Here is a 22,795-nt window from a genome sequence, read left to right as displayed (position 1 = left end):
TGTAATTGCAGAGGAAAACACATCTGGAACTCATTAGACTAAGTAGCAACCATTGAGCCCGTTTGCAAATGAACATACCTTGCAGACGCAAAAAGCACAGTTAGATATCCTGAGTGTGCTCAAAAAGCAATGCTCATGCTGTAAACACACATACACCGGTGTGATGTTATTGATCAACAATCCAGGCCACACAATCATTTATACATCACATATCAAACTTCTTCTGTTCCTGGCGGGCATTACTCACCGCGGCCGGTACAAGTGCAGAATATTACGGCGCATAATAAAATGACTGCACATTACAGTGTAATCAGAGGCCAACTACTAGCCAATGAAAAAAATCCAACTATGTTCAAGATCTCTGCTTGTCATCAGTGAATGGAAATATGGATTTAAAAAAAGAAAAAACTACTCATCCATAAGCAGTGCAGCGAGATTTTTCAATCTGCAATATGTGAATTTCCAGTGTGGAGACGTTCTGGACTTGTTGTGGGTTTTCAGCATGGAGTTCAATGGGGAGGTCAAAATCTGCTGCAGTTTGCAAGCAGCGCAACAGCAAAATCCGCAAGTGTGGACTTTAAGAGCAATTTTTAACATATATTTTTTGCATAATCCACAGGAAAATCAGCAACGGCAAGGAGATTTGTGTGTTTTGAGATGCACAAATATGAACCCCATGCATGTCCTATTTTTTCACGTTCCTCAGAACGCATCGGCCATTGTTTTCAGTGGCGCAGTCGAACACATTGCATGCCGCGTGATGTGAGGTTTCCCACTGAAATAGATGGGAAACGCTTGCTGATCTTCCAGAGGGTGTAAAACAAGCGCCGGAAGATCGTAATTTCATAGAAGTGATACGAGGCGTTTTTGCATAAAACGCACGTTGACAAGCGCGATATCAGCCCAGGTTTCTTGGCCCAATATTGCTCTCTCCGCTTTGTAAGTAATCTTAGGTTATATTCAAACAGCGCAATTCACTGCAGTATTTTCTGTGTAAATTTTGCTTAAAAAAAAAATACATGTCAAAATCCGCAGTTTTAATGTGGTTTTCGGCGTAAATCCACACAAATTCAGGCAAATTCTAAGTATGCATGCGGAGTTCCAACATGGAAATGCAATTTTTCGCATCGGAATTCTACTCTCGCATTTTGCACTTAGTCAGGGCAAGTTCTATATGCGGATCCGTGCCAAAAAGACAGCTTTTAGAGGTGGAGCTCGCCATGGAAAATTCTGCCACGTGAAGATACCCGTAGTGTAACATATAGCTGTCTCAGCTGGACAGGATCAGGAGAGGTTTTCAGCTTGTGGATGTAATCTATGAATTCCATTCACTGCCAGCAAGCAGGTAACTTACATCAAATAGAATACCTATTGAGTAGCAGCAACTGGAAGGATATTCTGATTTGAACATAACTAAAAAGCCGCCATGTATCAAACTTTTTCAAAAGAGTGACCCTTTGGCAAACATGGCCATACCCTTAAGATAGCTGAATGCTCGCTACGGTTTCCGTACCCACCATACACATGCATGCTAGATTCGGCCAAGCGTGCATGTGTCCTCTGTAGGAAGAGAGGAATAAGCCGCGGCCGGACACCTCTGCTAACACTTTATCCCCATGAGAAAAAAAAAAAAGGAAAGATCAGGAAGGTTGAAATTCAACCAATTTATTGAAATTCTGCCCCAATATCTGCAGCTGGGGAAAAGTTCGGACACTTCCATGCATGTTAGATGCCTAGTCCACCAAATCTGCCTAATGTGTATGGTCACCTTGAGATAAGAGGACTACTGTGGTAGCTTTTCAGACTCTTGAAGTTGTCAGCAGAAAAGCCTTGAGACAGTCTTACGCAGTCATCAGTGGCCAAGAATCAACGGGCTGGTGTAAACGGATAACATGTCCTAACAGATGAGACAGTCTTATCACAAGTAGTTCTAAACAACTGTGCACATACACCCGCAATACTGCTCAGAATACAGTGCAACACGTTTGGAGGGTTGGTGCAGCTTTAACCTGTCAATAGCTATGAGCCCCATAAACTGCGTCATGGGGCTCAATAGTGTGAGAATAGGGAGCTCGGCTAGCTACGCTATGGAGCTCAAAAGGTGAGGGAACTTGGAGTCCAGGAAGAGCTTTCATACTCACCAGGTCAAAAGGTTTGGTACTGTGTTAGCCAGTAGAGCAAATGTGATGGTTTTCTCACTGCGAACAAAGTAAGTATGAAACACCGCTTCCTGGACTCCCAGATCCCTCACCTTTAAGCCCCGTATTTTATAAGGCACAAAGGTGAGGACAGGTTCCCTTTAAACACGCTAGAGGAGGTTGTCAGCCGACACCCCACTGCTTGTGAAAACAAGTAGGACTCAACTATCCAGGGAGCAAAGTGTCCCTTTATCTTCTGATCACAGACCATCTGCTCCCAATGCAGACACTATAGGGCTGGTTTCCCACATGGTGTATTCCCAGAGGAAAATCTCAGGATTTGGCCGCAGCAAAAAAAAAAAAAAAAAACACGAGAATTCCGCCGGGAAAGCGCCGCTTCAAAACCCACTGCACTTAAGCACGGGTTTTGGAGTGGCTTGGCCACACGCTTTTCTATTGCGGCCAGCGCTCCCATAGAGGGGAGCGCGGCCGCAACGGAAAAAAAAAAGAAGAATGGGCTTGCTGCGGTCGGGAAATCTGCTCCACAACACCGGCTTTGCCACAACGGATTTGCCACCCCATGTGGCAAACCCCAGGATTAGTGGCCGCAGGCAGATTTGCCACGGCGAAATTCCAGACGGAATTTCAGCGACAAATCTGCCATGCATGAACCCAGTCTAAGAGTCACTCAAGGATATAGTAAAGGCAAGACTTAGGCTGGATTCAGACAGGACGGAAATCCCGTGGAAATCTCACGGTTTGGCCGCACAGAAAAACGCAAGATTTCTGTGGGATAAGTGCTGCAGTTTGCCGCGGGTTTTGGAGTGGTTTGGCTACCAGCATTTTGTTGTGGATTTCTCTCCCCATAGAGAGGCATGAGGCCGCGGCAGGAAAAAAAAAGAAAACATTTTATATATAATAAATTCTGTGCCTCAGTACAGCTTTGCGACAACGGTTTGCAAAATCTCGTCCACATGGCTGGCTAATCCCGGGATTAGGAGCCATGGGTGGATTTGCCGCACAGAATTTCCACGGCAAATCCATCCTGTGTGAACCCAGCCTTATAGAAGAACTGTCACAAGATAAAGTCAGTGGGGCCGGCTGCATGACTCTGCAGCAACACTGCCTCTATCCCAGTTTTTGTTTCCCCCTCAATCAAGTCTGACATCCCAGGTCACCAAGTGAGCGATGGGGGACCGCCCACTTGACACACGAGTCGACTTGAAAGACCCCGCCTGAGTGAAAGGAAGCGAATAAGAAACAAGAGCAGGGGTAGGTAGTGAAACCGCAACTGCAGGGCCATGCAGCTAGCCCCACTGACTTATCCAATGACAGAACCTCTTTAAGGGCCACACTGCTTGTGAGAGCACTGCATCTCCATCATCCAAAAGGTCAACCTGATGCTTCCAAGAAGAAATATGGAGTCACACCCCCTTGTAGAGATACACCAAAAGGTCATGCTCCAGACACAATTTTTTTTTTTTTTTTTTAACTCTGGTTAAAGGCGATTTCAGATGTTGACAGCTAAAAGGGTATTCTGGAACTCTTTATTTTTTTTCTATTGAATGACCAACAGGTCATCAATAAATGATTGGTGGTGATCAGCCGCTCGGATGACCGCCGATCAGCTGATTCCGATGGCTGCTGTCACAGAAGTCAGCGAAGGAAGCAGACAGCACTGACCATAGTACAGTGGACTAAGTTGTTACTGCAGGCACAGCTCTTATGGAATACAACGGGAGCTGCTTCAGCAATACCAATCCGGGCCGCAGCGCTATGGGCAGTGCTGACAGCAGCCACGGGAATCAACAGGGATCCAAGCACCAGGTCCATGTCTTATTAATAGAAAAGATAAAGACCCAGAATACCCCGTTAAGCTTAATCAATGCATAAGGAAAAATTCTGCAACTTTGGAATAGCTCTCTCCATTTTCAGAAGCTCTGCTTGCTGTCAGTAAATGACAATGTTTTTGCTGACATCAAGCAGCAGAAAACCCATCCTGATCACATCCAAATGACACATTTCATTACGGCACACACTAGCCGTAAATGCAAATTGTGCCTGAGGGTCTCAGGTGCAACTCACATTGGACTGCACACTGACAGCACTCCGTTTGCTGTCTTGTACACAAGGACACAGTACGTTGGCATGTCCCATGTCTTGTTCATGAAACGGACAGGAATAGTACAAGCGACAAGATTTTCAGCCCCCATGTGTATAACACTAAAGGCTATAATGAGGTCTGTGCTATCTGTAGTATTACACAGACAGCAAAAAGCCCTATATAGAGCTGCGCTCATGCAAATCTGGTATGATCAAAAAAGGCTTTTCAGCATTTGGATGTAAAAAAAAAAAAAAAAAAATATTTATATGTATATATAATATTAATAATAAGTTCTAATTCACTGACAGCTTCCATAGATCTTGAAAGTGCTAAGGAACTAAATATCTCTACTCACAGTCAGTCAATAAGAACTTTCATTGCATCTGCGCTGGTCTTATGATGAACACAGTCCATTACAAGACAGAACCCCGATAACTGGCCTATGTTATCTGGACAGAATAAAGGGGGTGACCAGTCTAAGGCCTCATGTCCACTAGCTAAATGGAATTGCGGATTCTGCAGTGGATTTTGCCCATAGGGAATCATTGGCCATCCGCGATTAGAGATGAGCGAGCACCAAAATGCTCGGGTGCTCGTTACTCGAGTCGAACTTTCAGTGATGCTCGAGAGTTCGTTTCGAGTAACGAACCCCATTGAAGTCAATGGGGGACTCGAGCATTTTTGTATATGACTGGTGCTCCGCTAAGGTTTTCATTTGTGAAAATCTTAGCAAATCACCAAAGTCATGTAAAAAACACAGAAATGGATAAGGCAGGCGAGGAGCAACATGCAGGGCTGCATTTCGGGCTCCGAGGTCTCACTATTAAGCCACAATAGTGGCAAGAGTGAGACCCCCCCCCACACACACACACACACACTGTCAGCACAACGATCATTCTCCTCTGCCACAGCTGTAACAGCTGTGGCAGAGAAGAACGATGTTAGCCCATTGAATTCAATGGAGCCGGCAATACAGCCGACTCCATTGAAAGCAATGGGCTGCCGGCGAGCGCGGGATGAATTTTCGGGAAGGGCTTAAAAATATAAGCCCTTACCTGAAAAAGAAAGATTTTAGTGCAAAAAAGAATAAAAATGCAGGCATTCTCTTCAATGGAGCCGCTGCTGCTGCCGGCGACTCCATTGAAGACAATGGTCCGCTGGCACACCTGAATTCTTTTCCAGGGAAGGACTTTACATATAAGCCATTCCCTGGAAATGAATTAAAAGTGATTTAAAAAACAAAAAAAATAGATACTCACCTCCCTTCAGCTGCTGGGGCACAGCCACGTCTTCTCCTGCTGTCCCCTGCACTGTGGTGCTGAACTGCTGTCATTCAGCTGAGAGCTGCCCGAGCCAATCAGAGGCAGCATTCACTCACCCATTCATGAATGGGTATGAGTGAGATCTGCCTCTGATTGGTCAGGCTGTGACCAATCAGAGGCAGCTCATTCAGCAGGCGGGGATTTTAAATCCCCGGCTGCTGAATACTACTCACAGCTGTTCAGAGCAGTTCAGGAGAACTGCCAGCTGGCGGCAGCTGAACTCTGTCTGCCGGGACCAGGTGAGTATATATATATATTTTTTATTTTTACACATTTCTGGATGAATTGCAGGGAAGGGCTTATATATTTAAGCCCTTCCCGAAAATTCATTGTGCGATCGCCAGCAGCCCATTGCTTTCAATGGAGCCGGCTGTATTGCCAGCTCCATTGAGTTCAATGGGCTAACATCGTTCTGCCGGGACAAGGTGAGTATATTTTTTTTTTTTTACTTTTTACACATTTTAGGATGATTTTCAGGTAAGGGCTTATATTTTTAAGCCCTTCCTGAAAATTCATCCCGCGCTAGCCGGCAGCCCATTGCTTTCAATGGAGCCGGCTGTATTGCCGGCTCCATTGAATTCAATGGTCAGTGCTCGTTTAATCGAGACAAGCACCGCGTGGTGCTCGTCTCGAGTAACGAGCATCTCGAGCACCCTAATACTCGAACGAGCATCAAGCTTGGACGAGTATGCCCGCTCATCTCTATCTGCGATCCATTAAATTGATTTTTGCACCCGCAGATGGCATTTTAAAAGAATTGCGTTTTTCACGCGTGGGAGAAAAACGCGGCATGCTCCATTTTGGCGCGGATTCCGCGCAGATCGGCAACATTGCTATCACATTGATAGCAGTGTGTGCGGATACCTGCATGCAAAAAAAAAATGCCATTTAAAGCAAATCCGCAGCGGAAATCCGCGGCAGATTCTGGGCGGATTGTATTTTTCGGGTGGACATGAGGCCTTAGTTTTACAAGTTCTCCACCGTTTCCCCATTTCGGTGAAGCCAAGCCGTTTAATGCCCCTCTGGCCCCTACCAGCGCACCACTCCATTTTTATTATATGCAGTGGTTACAAATTGTGGAACAGGACAAGAGATGCCCATCCGCAACCTCTGATGAAAGCCACTATGCATGCACTCGTTTCCTCTGTGCTTGCACAGGGTCCTGACAGTCTGGAAACTAGTGCATGCGGGGTTTATCATCTAAACCCCTGCAATATCCACTGACAGCAGACACTGAATGGCTGCAAGTACAGATTGGGAATACTGAGGAAATGATGCAGAACACATCAGAAAGTTGCAGAACTTTCTTTATACCAATTATATATATCTATATCTCTTTCTTGCGCCCACTGGAGCAGGGAGAAGCAGCGCCGGCCATCCCCGAGCACAGAGGCAAGCGCTGTTGGTTGCGTATGAAGAGTTTTAGTGTCCCCCCAGCACACACCTGTACAATCCCCCTCTTGTACATGGCACACAGGATGAACATGGAGTCTGCGGACCACCCGACATGCTGGATCTGATCCAGGCAGGTGTAGAGCTGGAGGATCTGTAAGGTGTTCACATCGCGGATGACCAGTCTGTACTGCACACAGGAGGCCTGGGGACGAGAGAGCACAAACATCAGTAGCCATTGAACATGAAGGGAAACATTTTGGTTGACATTCAAAGGTTCAAAACCCATTCAGAGCAAATACTTCTCACCGCTGAGGATTTGCTACAATTACATGTAGACAACCCTCTGTGAGCTGAACGTAAATATCAGCAGTATAAGGGCATGAGCACACGTGGCATGAAATAGTGCAGCACAGTGCACTAGTAGGAGAATGCCACAAATACCGTCCCGCCACGACGCATCGGTGACGTGCCGTCCCGCTCACTGCAGAGCTTTCATTTCCGTTTTGAAAGGATCCTTTTATTTTTTTTGTTTATGAAATGGGTGGCAAGAAGGAAGGCAAGCGGTAGTTGGTGTTTTTTAATAAATCCAGTAGTCGGATCAATTTTTTTTAAAAAAAGACACTTTGTATCACTTGGTTTCTGTTTCCATCCATTTGTAACCGCCCCATTTCGCAGTCCTTTCTCTTTCTAACGTTCTGTGAGCTTGTTTAAAACACATTAATCAGATATCAAAACCAGAATGGAGTGGTTTTTGGATTTGTTTCCCTCGCCCATTGACTATAACAGAGGGGAGGTTTACTTGTTTTGGTTTGTTTGTTTTTTTTCACAGAAAATGCAAGGTCCTTAGATGGAACTGTTGTTTGCCACTCCGCTACTTTTCAGATGGAACTGCTAGATGGAAGAAAAAAAAGAGTGCAGATGTGAAAGAGCCCTAAAATGTAGCAGTCTGAAGTCCTATCTGTATAGTGCACAGAGGACTGTCTAAACTGGATGCAATTGTAGCAAACCCTCAGCTGTGAGAAGTATTAGGACTTTACAAATATTCAGCTTTTGGATTCACTGGCAGCAAGCAGGGGTCTTGAAAATGACAAACTGAAATGTAAAGTAATCTACAAAGTTGTATAATTTCCCATCAGTTATTTTGCTTTAACCAATTAACTTCCAGCTGTTATTTAGTGCCATGTACAGTGTGCATATGGGATGCCAAAGTAGCTTCAGGCTAAGGCCTCTTTCACACGGGCGACAGGGATATCGCATCTGTGTTCTGTGCAATGTCTCTGCGGGTTTTTTTGCAGTGACATCACGATTCTGTGGCGCTCTTTTGCCAGGATTTTCGGGGGTAGGGGGAGGGGGGCTGAAATATAAGCCTTACCCTGAAAATAGGCCCTAGCGGCATAAAAACCCAAAACATTACCTAACAGGCGCTGTCTGCTCCGCCACACTTCACCAGCAGTTCCGCCGCACTTGTCTCTAGTCTTCAACCGCAGCTACTTGGTCAAGGGGTTCAAACATCCCGCCTCCAAGAAGCACAGGCTCTGACTGGTTCTCCAGCACCGCAGCTCAGCCAATCACTGCAGCGCTCGATGAACCAATCACAGCCATTCAATGTGAACTGCGGCGGAGCGGACAGCGCCTCTTAGGTGATGTATTGTTTTGGGGTTTGTTAATGTAGCTTGGGCTTATTTTAGGGGAAACAGTAGGACTTCCTACTGTTTAAGTTGCACCGTGCGAAAACCGTGTTTTCATGCCGCGCGATGCAACACAAAGGAAGGCTCCATAGGGAAACATGGGGTACAAACAATGCAAATGCAACATTGAGCAACCCGTGATTTTTTTCCCGGCAATGTAGCAGCCTACAAAACATCACCAATGTGAGGGAACCCGTTGGAAAGCATTCACATACATGGGATTTGTAGCGCTGTCGCGTCACGTGGAGAAAAAGAAAACGCACGATTTTGTCACCCGGGTCACACAGGCAATTGTGATTTTTGTCCATGAAAGATTGAACATTTTTCACGTTTTTTCGGCAGTTCCCGGTTCTGTTTTGTAGTTCCCGTTGTAACATACGTTAAAAACTCATTGTACTCACATGCCATTGCAATGTGTTTTTTTTGGGGGGGGGGGGGGCTAACCCTTCCATGGCCAACTATGGCCCATCTTCGCACATATAGAACGAGCAGCAATTTTTCAAACTCAGCCTATCAGTCCAAGAGAACAATTGCTCGAGTGAATTACCCTTTACGGGTTCTTTTACTGCGCGACTTCTGTCCATCTCGGAATCAGACAGAAAAAAAAACCTAAACGTAGTGGCCTGTGTGAATACAGCCGTAACGCTCATTCACAGGGCCGTATGCGTAAGACGCGGCGTGTATTCAGCAGCCTTTTACTGCGGTGTGAGCCGGCTATTGTGCATGACAATGTATCTCCCGCACGCCCTCCTGCGCGGTGTCACCAGCTCCTGCTCTGTCGCTTAGCGCCTGGTATAAGGTTCTGCACATAGGCAGTGTATTGCATACGTACAGCGCTATATACGCACCCAAAGAGAACAATAGGGCGGTGCGTGCAAAATAGAAGATGCTGCATGTCTTATACGCAAGGGGGGGGGGGGGGGGCGAAAGACAATGTATCTGAATTGCTGTTACATACAGCGTACTATGTGTGTGTAATTTGCCCGTAGGCGTATCTTCTATATGTTGAATACAGGCGGATTAAATGATATTGGGGTTTTCAGACGGGCATTTTTTTAACATGTAAAGAAAATTTAAAAAAAAAAAAAATAATAATAGACCAAATCACATTTTAGTCTTCATCACGGACCAAAGCAGAAGTCATCCATTGGGCCTTCTTGCATTTTTTGGGGGCGCATGTAGAAACACAGGGAAACCGATTTGACAAACGTAAAGAATTGTGCACACGCCAAAACCGCAACTACACAGTGCGTTTACACGGATCAAAACTGCGTCCACCACTATGACTACTCGTAAGTGGATGTATACAGCAGCCCATCTGGGTCCCGCTAAGGGCAGCACTTAATGAACTACAATTCCCATGATCCTCGCGGCTGTCAGCAGTCATTGTAATCCAATTGTCCGGCCAACTGCACACCTAGCTGTGAATATACTACACAGGTCAAGCAACACAAGCCGAAACCTGATACACCTGTGCTGCCGGCAAACAGCCGTGGTACCACAAGTGCCAGCGTTCCACCTAGAGCATGCTGGGATATGTAGTTCGGCCGCAGCTGCACAGCGCACTCACCAAGTATTTCCCATTGGGGGAGAACTTGCACAGCTGGTTGGAAAGCTTGAACACTTCGGAGAAATTCATGATGCTCGCTCTCATCAGTTACACGGCAGCAGCCGGCTCCATGTCTAGAGCGGGGGGCGGAGCACGGTGACGTCACCGGCTACGGAAGGGACGTTAGTGGGCGTCCGAGTGCGTCTAGGGGAGGTATCAGCATTGTAAAAGGCGTGGCTACACAGGTTAGTCAAGGGAAACGTGAGGCAGACTTGTTTTGATTAACATAAAAATAGGCGTGGATAGAGGCGAGTTCTCTAGGGGGCGGGGCCACGCGCATAGATTGATACCAGAAACAACGAGGGGCGGGTCTAGCTCTCGGAGGCGGGCTGTAGAGGCGGGAATGTGGGCTGCGAGGAGAGGCGGGAAGTGGGGCGGGAGCGCGGCCCGGGCTTCTTCCCGGTGTCTCCTGTCACATCTGGGGCGGCAGTTTAGTTGCCACTAATTAACAGGACGACGCGGTGCAGAAGACGCGCAGAAATAAGTGTTTAGTAATGACGTAGCCGAGACTGGTGCGGTTGCGCGTGCTGCTGCCCCCTCGCCTGTCATTAACCCCTTAACGACCAGAGGCTGTCTAACACACCTAGTGGCTTTATGGCCGGCTGACAGAATCATTTTTGTTGCTTTTTTTTTTCTTGTGTGACAGAACAATTTTTTAAAACTTTTTTCACTGACATTTTTTTAAATATTTTTTTGATTTTTTTTTAGTGATAATGTGTACAAAAAGTAAAAATAAAAAGTTTTTGTCAACTTTTTTGGTTCGCCTAAAAAAAGTCTATTTGCATTAAATTAAAGTACAGCAGTGTGTTCGCCATGTTTTGTGTGGTGAGGGCGGACCGGCCTATATGTGCAGCGCATGCTTCTAAACAGGGTCACCATGCCACACAGTGCCCAGTTATAAGCACCATATAGTGCGCCCAACAATAGTGCCACATGTTGGTAAGTAGCACTTTCATACAGTTGCCTAAATAATGCTCTAAGGGCCCCCAACACCATACACTGCAGATATAGCACATGGTGTCACACGGTGCCTAGTTCCCTGAGGCCAGGCCACAGCTATATAATAATAGCCCTTACATAATAGACTATAGAATACCAATAAGAGCAGTGCTGTGAGCCCCACATAATGAATGATAGTAATCAATGTGAATCAGCCAATCCAAACAATCAATCAGGTTGTGAATCCAGCAGAAGTGTTGTGGAATATAGATATATGCCGCAGGGGGGTTGTAGTTCACCCGTAGTTTGCACAAGGAGGCAGGACCTTTTATGACGTCACCATCATATGATCAGGGGCGGAGCATGTAAGTCATTCACTCCAGATGAGTGAAACCGTCATGTGATCACGGGCGGAGCATAACGGTGATGTGATCACAGGTCCTTCATCTCCACTGCTGTGCTGCTTCTGATCACTGTTGCATGTGGTGAACAATGTATGTAGCAGTACTGTGTTTGTGACGTGCATGTAGCAGAGCTGTGTGTGTGTGACCTGCATGTAGCAGAGCTGTGTGATGCATTGTTCCACCAGAAACACTGGTACTATAATTTCCTATTAATTACTAGTTCCACCCTAACGAGCACCAATCAATAAGATTGACACTTTTTTAAAAGACCTTCACACAGGCTGACAAGCTGTGCGTTGCAGATAATCATTAATACAATAGCTTACCCCCAGTATAGCAGTATTGTCTGCAGCGCAGTATGTTCACACGGGCAGATGTGCTGCTGAAAACAATCATTTTTTACGTTGCAAAAAAGATGCTATTAGCTGATGAACAAATATTTGTGCTCATCAGCTGATGGGGTTCCAGCTTCACATGGCCTGATAATCAGACAAATAAACATTCCTACCAACATTGCTGCCTGATCATCCACTTGTGTAAATGTGCCTTTGGCCTACATCAGACCCATCGCAGGCGAAAATCACATCAATGAAGAACAGCCGCGATCGAGTCCCCAGTTTAATTAGCATTTTCTCGTCCATTCACATGAGTGAAAAATACGCTGCAGCGTGGAATTCCAGGAGGTAAACTCCTTACCCCTCCCCTTTTTTAGCTCCCATAGGAGTCTTATGGAGCTTCCAGCATTTTTCATCAAAAGATAGATCAAGACTAGAGATGAGCGAACGTACTCGGATAAGCACTACTCGTCCGAGTAATGTGCCTTATCCGAGTACCGCTGTACTCGTGCTGTAAGATTCGGGACGCGCTGCGGAGCCGGGAGCTGCAGGGGAGAGCGGGGAGGAACGGAGGGGAGATCTTTCTCTCCTTCTCTCCTGGCCGCTCTGCCCCGCTCCGACTCACCTGTCAGCAGCGGAGCGCCCCGAATCTTTCAGCACGAGTACAGCGGTACTCGGATAAGGCACATTACTCGGACGAGTAGTGCTTATCCGAGTACGTTCGCTCATCTCTAATCAAGACTCATCTTTTGACGCAGTGTTAAAAATCGCTGATCAAAATCTGATCGAGGACTTTTTTGCTGCCCAATCAGACCAATATCTAAATTGTTGTAAGACTGCCTTCACATTTACGAGAAAATTGCGTGATTTTTGAGTGATGAGAAAATGCTGATCCGTGAAATCCATGCTTTTCAATGACTTCACTTCCATTTGCGCTGTTTTCTATCATGTGATGCTGCACGATTTATAAATCGCTGCCTGCCCTATCTGTCTGTGTTTTGCAATTTTTTCTCGCCCATGTCTCCCTATGGAGCCTCCGATTAATTGCAACGCAGAAACTTGTGATGTTCGTGCGATGCGTTTTTAACATTAGCAACACCTGTTATTCTCTATCCTGCGGGAAAAACGCCGGCTGCTGCGATGCAGGATATTTTTCCAGGATAAAGCATCATGGATGCTCAAACATTGCATGAACAAAAATGCGATATTGCTGCGATTTTCTTGCGGCAATATTACGCTTGCCAGTGTGAAGGAGCCCTCAAGGCCAATTGATCTGATTGAAATCTATCTCATTTCCAGAGAACTGATCTGACATGCTTAAAAATATGTCTCCCAATCACAATGATTGGAGCGTGTAAACAGTATCTGAAAACTATCTGGAAGACAAGTCCATTACAGAGAATAGAAAGGTTTAAGGAAGATGAGAATGATTAACCTTACAATATCCGCGTGTAAATGGTCAACTCTGACGAATTTCATCATTTGTAAGATCAGTCAGAAATCTCTTCTATAAACCCAAAACTCCTTTCACAAATTTTGTAAACAAACTTTTCTATTTGCTGGGATCGATTGTTTTGTAGCCATAGACAATAATTATCAGCATATCGGATGAAAACATTCTAAGAACCCCTCTGCACATGACCAAAGGTCCACAGGGAACATTCGCAGTCGGATTTCAGTCGGTTTTTAGAGAAGGTTCATAGTTGAGCTACAGTAAATTTGCCCAAAAGATGGAATATCATAAAAGTTTTGAGTTGTTCTCAAATGTTTCTATTTATGTATTACTGTATACAATGCAGTAATAATCATCAGTTCAATCCCCATCATCAGGCTGCATTTACAAGGGCGAATGCGATATCACTACGTAAAACTCAGACCGATATCCTTCTCGTAAACCTGCGATTGTGATGCATTTTGTGAGAAAAACGTATCCTATAGTATCATTGCTCATGTGACTTTTACTTGCATTTTCACACATGAAAAAAACATATCACACTTGCACTCAGTGGGGTTTTTTGTCCACTATATCAAATCATGAACAATTCCTGAATAAAAATAGAGCATGCCATGTAAAAAAATCGTGTTTTCCATCCGATTTTTGGACCAAAAAAAAAAAAAAATCGGTCCAAAAATGAGACAGAAATAGCACCTATTCATTTTTTTTATTATGAGGAATAGTCTGAATAAAAAACATCACCTCATGTCCTATTCAGGTCTGATTTTCAGATGAAAATAGCACATGTCAATGTGAAGTGTTCAGCTCATCAGACAGCGCACAGAAAGGATGCCCCAAATCTTGGGTCCAACTTTTAAAATCCCTATGTACATGTATTTCTAGTATTTGTTTTCTCTGGGTATTCATTTTTTTTAAATTTTCTTGCATTTGTATCTATTTTGTTATTCGAGTATATTGTTATTTATTATCAGTGCATGATACATTTTATAACTGTTTGGAAGCTTTTGCTACAAAATGCAACCTCAAAGAGGTTAATGGGCTATAGAAGTAAACCTTTGTATGGCACTGACTAACATATATGTTTGTATGTATTATATACTGTATATGTTATATATTATATAACACATGCAGGTTTCTCATTTTATTACACAGCAAAAAATAGTATGCATATAGCCTGTGTGTGCCTATATTATAAATTTGTATACATAATATAAGAGAAATAAATGTAAATTTAGAATAAAATTGATACTATTAACATGTACAATGAAAATTGAAATACAAAACCATATGTAGCTATGTCAGATATCATTTTTGCTATAAAATGAAAAAATATATATATATTCTAAATTGCATATTTAAATTTAATAACCCAACTTCTATTAGTAAAGGAGAATACAAATATTATATTCAGTAATTCCATGGGATATTTAATGTATTACAACTACTAGAATTTTTTTTTGGCATAAATACGTTATTAAATATATTTAATGTTAAAAGCATTAATTGTTCAAAATATACCAGCCATACAGATACAAACAGACAGTTATTTAGAAACAAATTCATAGTTATATATCCATACACAATAGATAGATAGATAGATAGATAATCAGATATATAGATATGTGATGGTTGGATAGATAGATATTAAATAGATATGAGATAGATAGATAGATAGATATGTGATAGATAGATAGATATGAGATAGATAGATAGATATGAGATAGATAGATAGATATGAGATAGATAGATAGATAATCAGATATATAGATATGTGATGGTTGGATAGATAGATATTAAATAGATATGAGATAGATAGATATATATGTGATAGATAGATAGATATGAGATAGATAGATAGATAATCAGATATATAGATATGTGATGGTTGGATAGATAGATATTAAATAGATATGAGATAGATAGATAGATAGATAGATATGTGATAGATAGATAGATATGAGATAGATAGATAGATAGATATGAGATAGATAGATAGATAATCAGATATATAGATATGTGATGGTTGGATAGATAGATATTAAATAGATAGATATGTGATGGTTGGATAGATAGGTGGATAGATATGAGCTAGATAGATAGATACATAGATATCAGATATATAGATATGTGATGGTTGGATAGATATTAGATAGATCGATAGATGATAGATTGGACGAGAGAAGAATAATTTATAAACCAACATATTCTGAATAACAATAGTAATATAAAGATGACAATGCTGAAATGCCCGTATTTATCTGTGCTCCTTGATAATGATTCCCAGTTGTATCCACCTCAAGCAATGAAGCATTTGGTAGAAGTAGTAGGTGCAGATCGTGATGCCTTTCAGTGGACGGGATATCGGCAACTTTAGATCGAGCAATACTCAGGCAATGAATCAAACATATATATAGAGAGAGAGGGTTATAACGCTTCTTCACGCTATTCGCAGCCCGGCAGGCGTTAGTACATAACTGCATTGATAGTTGCCCAAATAAACACGAAATCGGCCGCCAGTTGCGATACAATCGGGAAAGTACCGCGATTCTCATGCGATTTTCTTTTGGGACAAAAATGATGAAGGCGACCTCGCAGAAACATATGATTGTGGAGGGCACAAGTCCCCGGTCTTCTCCGGGCTCCTGGAGAAGTTTGCAGCCAAGTTCTCTCCCGGGGCTCCAGGGTTTGCCCTCCCCCTGCTTGCCTTGGCTTTGCCCCTTTTCTGCCTTTACCTTCCCGCCTGGTATGAGCTGAGAGGCGCCTTGTGCCAGGTCCCCCTCCCCCTTTTTTGCTTCCTGGCAGCTCTGTCACCTTCATCCCTTGTCTCAACCCTGTAATCTGAGCAATCCCACCCACTCCAGTCACCTCCTATGCCGCGCATCTCATTCCCAAGCAAAGCTTGCAACGGCCAGACAGGTGTCACCTACTAAATGGAGACAAGAAGGGGTTAAAGGGACACTTTCTGGGGACTACACAAGCTCCCTGCAAGGGACAGCTGCCCAAGACCTGGACCCCTGGATAAGTGGAAAGAGTGTGGTGTTTTGGCTTCTTTTGCCCTGCAGATTTCCCCCCTGCCAAGCCACTTTCATGCCAGTGACACTGATCAGGCAGAGGATTGTGCAGGGCACCATAAGGACAGACTGGGATTTAAGGTACTGCACTGATGTTATATGTGATTATAAGGCATGCATCAATAATGGTCATGACTTGTACCAATGTCCTAGCATGAATCTGAATTTATGATCCTGGTATAGGACTGCTTATTGTTTTCTGTATAGCGTTTCCTTGGGTGCTGCTGAGTAGCAACTAATGTGCAAGAATTCCTCAGCTGATGATGGTTATCCTTTCGTGAGCTGTATTGAACCTGTAGATATTTCTGTATTATGGATATGTAGCCATATGAAGCCTGTCACATGTGAGGCACAAAACTGTGATGAATTATTTGATACACAGTACATACCAGAGTTGTGGAATTGTTTGTTTTGTTAGTTGTTACTTTTGTTTATGTTGTGGTGTGCAGAAAGTTGTTACTGCTTGATATATAAGAGGGTCTTAAAGTTGCAGCTCACCTTTCATTTATAGTGGTAGGTCATGCCAGCATGCTTTTGAAAAAGCAACTTGAGCCTCATAATTTCTGTAGGACAGATTGCTACTGTGTGTCAGTTTTTAATCATCAGAAGACACAAATATGAGCAGCCCAAAGAGTGTTAAAAGCTTCTCCGACGGGACCTTCGACACTGCCAGAATTAGCCCACAGGATGCACCGCAACACGTGGTGAATTTTGCACCAAATTGAAAGTGTCATATCTGCCTGCAATTCTGCATTCGCAGTTAAACCTGCAAATTTGGGTACGGAATTCTGCAGCTGCTTTGTCTCGCGGTGCGTCCTGGCAGAATAATTCCACCGCCGTGAAACATCCCTAAGAAAACATCTGAATGGAGACCCCGAGTCGTGACACTGTGGTGGAGGATGTGGTTGTGTTTGGTTTTTTATAACTGCAGTGTCTATGTGTATGCCAACAGCTATAGGGATCTCATTCAGAAGAATGAAAGTGCATTCACACAGCGCAGTTTGGATACAGTAAAAACTGCATAAAAAAATAATTTCAGAAAAAGTGTGTTTTTGCCATTATTTTCAAACCACACATTTTTTCCTAATGCGTGACTGCACTCTCAGGGACCTTTCACACAGAACAGAATTACTCTGCAACACATGGCGGAACTTGCCAGTCCGCAGCAAAATCCTTATCTCTAAGGGCTTCTTTAGATGGCCGTGATTTTGGAGCTTTTTGCGGCCATGAAAATCACGGCCGCAAAAAGTGATTTCAATGGTTTCGTTTTGACTAGCAGGATTCTCATGCGATATTACTACGCAGTAGAAAAAAAAGACCTTGCCCTATTGTTCTCGCACATATTTTTTCTACGTGCGAGAAAAGATAGGGCAGGACCTATCTACCTGCTTTTTTTTAAACTTGCATTCAATAGTGCAGAGTTTGAATAGTCAAAGAAGATTATTGGCTCATGTGCAAATACGCTCTGTAGCCACAAGTGTATTTGCACATGCACCCATGTGATTAAGCCCCAAATGTGGATTTTGATGCAGATTTGCAGGCGGAAAGAATGAAGCCATTTTCAATTCCACATCAAAATCTACATGCAAGAATACATTCACACTCCCAAAACTCACATGAGATTTGTGCGTTGCAAGACACACAAAACGTGTGCGAATATGAACTCCATTCTTTTGAATGGAGTCATACACATGACTGATGTTTTCCCTCACAGCGATGCTACAAGGTAAAAAATTGCTGCATGTCCTATTTCTTTAGCGTTCCTCGGAACACTTCGCCCATGGTTTTCAATGGGACCTTAAAGACATTGCATGGCTCTCGCATGCCACGTGATGTGCAAACGAGTGCGATGCGATGCTTCCCAGTGAAATCAATGAGGAACACTTGCGATCCGCTATCGCATGTGAAACACGAACGTGAAGATCGGAATTTCATAGAAGCGATGCGAGGTGTTTTTGCATGGAAAAAACATGTAACCACGCTCCCATTTATTGAAATGAGTAGTTGTGCAAATGCACAGGAAAATAAAGCATGCTGCATATTTCTTTGCGCAAACAGAATGCCTGCGCAAAATACACTTACATGAGCAAACCCATTGAATTCAATACACAAATATGTTCTTGTGAAATAAAAAAATAAAAGTAGAGAAGCAGGGAACGATTTGTTTTACGCACGTGAAAACCACTTGCAAAACAGACAAAAGTCACATGTGAAAAATCGCTAAAACTCTGAAGAATCGCAGAAAAAAAAACCGGACCAATTTCTTAATTAAAAACATGTATATAGTCTTAGGCTAAGTTCACAGGGGTGAAACAACATTCGCATAACGGGGAAAAACGAAACGACTGATTTCAATGGATTTCAGTGGTTTCATTTTCACTATCTCTTTTCTCAGCCATTAATACTACGGTCAAGAAAAGACAGGACTTGCCCTATCCTTCCTGCACACAGCGAATACTACGTGCGGGAAAGATAGGGCAGGATTTATTTGCCTGCGTTTTTTTTTCAAGCTCCTGCGCAATGGTGTGGAGTTTGAACGGCAGGAGGAAAAACCATTTTTAGGCGCAACTATGCTCCATACCAGCGAGTGTAGCTGTGCCTACGCCCGTATGAGACCGCCCTTGTTTCCACAGCAGAGAGATATACGGTGTCCTTGTCTGCAGGGGGAGGATGGAAGAGCCAGGAACAGGAACTGAGCTCCCGACCCTTCCCTGCCCCTCGCCACTATTTGCAATAGGAGGGGCTGGGCGGGGGTGGAGCTAAGCAGCGGTACTTAGCTCCACACCTGTCTTGCCCCCTCCTATTGCAAATAGTGGCGAGGGGCGGAGAGGGGGCAGGAGCTCAGTTCCTGCTCCTGGCTCTTCCATACTTCTCCCCCTGCAGACAAGGACACCGTATATCGGCCGGGCGTGAAAACCCAGCCGATATACGGTCGTCTAAATAAGCCCTTAGGCCGGGTTAACACAGGCGAGATTGTGATGTGAGATGTAGAAATCTCACACGAATATGAACCCCATTCCTTTGAATGGGGTCATACACATGAGCAATGTTTTCCCAAATCGGGTGCATGTCCTATCTTTGGGCATTCCCTGACAACACCTCACCCATTATTTTCAATGAGAAACACTTGCTGAAAGTGACACCAGAGGATCGCTGCTTCCTTGAAGTGATGGTAGAAGTTTTTGACACAAAAACAGCTCACGTTGGCGGAACATTGCACATTCCGAAGCGCGATATCGGGCCCACTATCGCGATTGGCTGTGTGAAATTAACCTTACGTTGTGTTCCCACATTCTGGCTTCTGGCTGAGACTCCGCCAGTGAAAGCGAATCTTGTCGATAAGGTTAGCAAAGTCCTGTGTTCCCTGTATGTGGGAACGCACTCTTAAATGCTCAAAGTTTTAGCAAAGTGAATGTCAAAAGCAACGTGCCGCGCTCCAATGAATTATTTGCCAGCCTTGTAACATTTTGCCTCCCAGTGCGTTTAATCCTAATGGGAAACACTTGGAGCTGAGTAAGAGCAAGTTGCATTTTGTTACTATGGTTGTCTCCATGGATGCTAATATAGCCAAGTGAGAGAGTAGGACACAGGTGAGGCCATGCCAAATACAAGGGCTTTAGGAACCGGCTCTACCAGTACTAACGACTGGCTGCAAAAACTCTGTCCTTCTATGGATGGTGCTACATGCTTGCTGTCACTGAATAGTTCTTCACTCTGTATAAGTCATACAAGTGTTAGTTTTACCATGAACCTCTGTACAGATTGCTGTAGCATAAATGCTGCTGTCTTCAGACAAATCTACTTCACTGGGCCTCATATTAAAACTGTTTAATAGTAAGACTGACCTTACTACCCACAGCAACCAATTGGAGCTCAGCTTTCATTTTATCAGGGCAGGTTGAGAAATGAAATCTAGGGTGTGATTGGTTGGCATAGGCAAGAAAGACAGTTAATGTTTAGACAGTTTTGGTAAATGAGACCCAATTGTTTCTTTTTTAATGCCTGTGTCATACTCCACCATCTCTATACCTTCATTAGGCATTACACAGTGGTGGTGTTCCTTTAAAGCATACTTGTCTTTTTCAGGTGTCTGTTCAGAATTAGCTGTTATGTATGTGTACATGAGGAGTAGCACGACTTGGGGCCTTTATATAATTTGTATTCTACATTTTTCGCCACTTTTCCCCTTTGCAGCCTATATCCTAATTTTTAGTTTTCCTTGAGCTACCGGTAGTGGATGGGTACTACTATGCGGAATCCAACCCTGGCAGGATTGGCATCTGCTCGTACCTGCTTGCTTTTCCTTCTTTCTGTACTGCAGATGGTCCACACGGCTCGCTGTCAGACATGCGCAGTACAGATTTTTTTTTTTTTAACTCCCGCTTATCCTGCGGACTTTGCGGCACATCTGCAATGTCAATTGCAGATAAGCCGCGGGTCGGACAGCTTCCATTGACTCCACAGGAAAATGGAGCATACTACGATTTTTTTTTTCCCTCTGCAAGCGGAAACCGCAATTGTTTTCCACTCATGTGCATGAAAAATCACTTTTTCATAGTATGCTATGGGCGGTATTTGCTGCAAAACCCAGTGGTGGACGCCCGCACCCGATTCCGCAGCAAAAATCCGCCCATGTGCAGACGGCCTTATTTTGACAAGACACAGTACAATAGTTACTGGAGACTAAGACCGCTCTCACACAAGCATTAACAAGTATTGCGCAGTAACAAAGCAAGGAAGCTGATGAGGTCACAGGTTTTCTTTCTCCCATGCGGGTGGCATAGTAACCTGCATAAAAACGCAGTATTTGGGCTTATTAAGATGGCCATATTTACGCAGGGATTTCAGCACGTAAAAAAAACAACAAATCGACCATAAAATGCAACCATGCTAGGAATAGCACCTACGCATCCGTTTTCGGTCGCCGGTTCTATACGTCGCGTTCAAAGATACGACTTGATATGCAGCAATATCCCATGGACTTGTACGGCAGCTGGAAAAAAGGGAGGAAGAGGGAGTTACCCTGCGTACGACACTGGGAAAAGAAGGCAGCTGTATTTAAGCATTTTTAGTCAAAACTTAAAGGATTTCTGCCAATCGCAGGTTTCTATTACTTCAGCGTATTATTTAATATTCACACAGCAGCTCCTGGGTGAACGGCATGAAATACGTGAATAAAGATCGTTACTCGATCGTGTCATATCTTCATTCATGCAATTATACGGGGCGAATGTAAAAACGCATGTGGTCGTGTGAAGGAGGCCCTACATGTACGATTGCGTGTTTACTTTTTTTTTCACGCACCCCATTCTTTTCAATGGGCTATGTAGTGCCTGAAATACACACTACAATGCTGTTGAATACGCTACACGAAAACGCTAGTGTGAGAGACGCCATTTAAATGCATGGAGCCTTAGTGCTGTGTATTACGTGCACGTGAAAAACAAGCATTATACATTGTAAAACACCCGCTTGTGTGATACAAGACGTGCTAGAACTGAGCGGTCAGATGCCATCATGGGTGGTCTAATTGTTTAACCCTTACCTGCAAATGGGAAATCCATTCTGACCTTTTCAATTGAGTATTTTTTACACGTTATGTGGTCGGCAATATAAAACAGCTGAGATAAAAATATGAATGTGTTCAATTAACAGCATAAAAGAAAGAGTAAATAAAACTGACCCCCATCAATCCCAAGAATCCCGTGTCCTCCCTATTCCACAGTTCAAGTTACAGTCCCCTTTTCCATAGTGTAGTGGGGACTGGAGCCGCTGGTTGCACATGCGTAGTAGCAGCTCCATTCCTCTGAGTGGCGCAGGCAGATAGCCGAGCGCTGCGCTCGACTGCCTATCTGCCCCACTGAGATGCATGAAACGACACAGCTCCATTCATTTCAATAGGGCAGGCAGAAATAGAAAAGTGCTATGCTTGACCATCTCTGTCTGCCCCACTCAAATGAATGGAGCGTGCCATTGAGAGGGGAAATTCTGCGAGGGGATCTCAGCCAAAAAAAAAACGCTGCAAAAACCTGCGGATTTTGACAAACCTTTTGAGGCTTTTCCGTGAATCCCACCTCCATATTGCGCTCACCACCATGTGAAATTCCTGTGAATGCGAGGCGTCTTCATGTGGGATGCAGGGATCTTCCGGATAGAAGAGATGCTGCCACTGGCCCCATTGAACACAATGGGCAGTGCAATGCGTGAGCATGTGGAAAGATAGAACGGGCTGCAATTTGTTGCGGTGCCATGCAGGAAAACCTCACTCATGTGTATGCCCCCATTCAAAAGATTTGTCTCGCAACGCACAAATCTTGCGCAATATTATCCCCCG

General features: G+C 44.0%; 2 protein-coding genes across 7 annotated transcripts in view; one reads left to right on the top strand and one right to left on the bottom strand.

Moving 5' to 3' along the window:
• Positions 1 to 10,351, bottom strand: part of WRAP73 (WD repeat containing, antisense to TP73) — a 50,238-nt gene extending 39,887 nt beyond the window's left edge. For both annotated transcript variants that reach the window (XM_066607373.1, XM_066607374.1), the window contains exons 1-2: positions 10,218 to 10,351; positions 7,009 to 7,161 (exon numbers count right to left, since the gene is read on the bottom strand). In XM_066607373.1, the coding sequence (XP_066463470.1) occupies positions 7,009 to 7,161; positions 10,218 to 10,301 (237 nt within the window). In that variant the 5' untranslated portion in view covers positions 10,302 to 10,351. The remainder of the gene's footprint in view (positions 1 to 7,008; positions 7,162 to 10,217) is intronic.
• The window catches only part of TP73 (tumor protein p73), a 154,860-nt gene that overhangs the window by 1,889 nt on the left and 130,176 nt on the right, over positions 1 to 22,795 (top strand). For 2 of the 5 annotated variants that reach the window (XM_066607368.1, XM_066607372.1), the window contains exon 1: positions 16,329 to 16,542. The exons of 1 other annotated variant lie outside the window; for it this stretch is intronic. In XM_066607368.1, coding sequence (XP_066463465.1) covers positions 16,478 to 16,542 — 65 coding nt within the window. In that variant the 5' untranslated portion in view covers positions 16,329 to 16,477. Of the gene's footprint in view, positions 1 to 16,328; positions 16,543 to 22,795 lie in introns of those variants that run through there. 2 more of the 5 variants (XM_066607367.1, XM_066607366.1) reach the window with 1 other exon arrangement.

This window comes from Eleutherodactylus coqui, chromosome 6 (genome assembly GCF_035609145.1).
Source record: "Eleutherodactylus coqui strain aEleCoq1 chromosome 6, aEleCoq1.hap1, whole genome shotgun sequence".
In the NCBI taxonomy this organism is placed as follows: domain Eukaryota; kingdom Metazoa; phylum Chordata; class Amphibia; order Anura; family Eleutherodactylidae; genus Eleutherodactylus; species Eleutherodactylus coqui.
The sequence above is the reverse complement of the archived record's forward strand: the minus strand, read 5'-3'. Positions and strand labels throughout refer to the sequence as shown.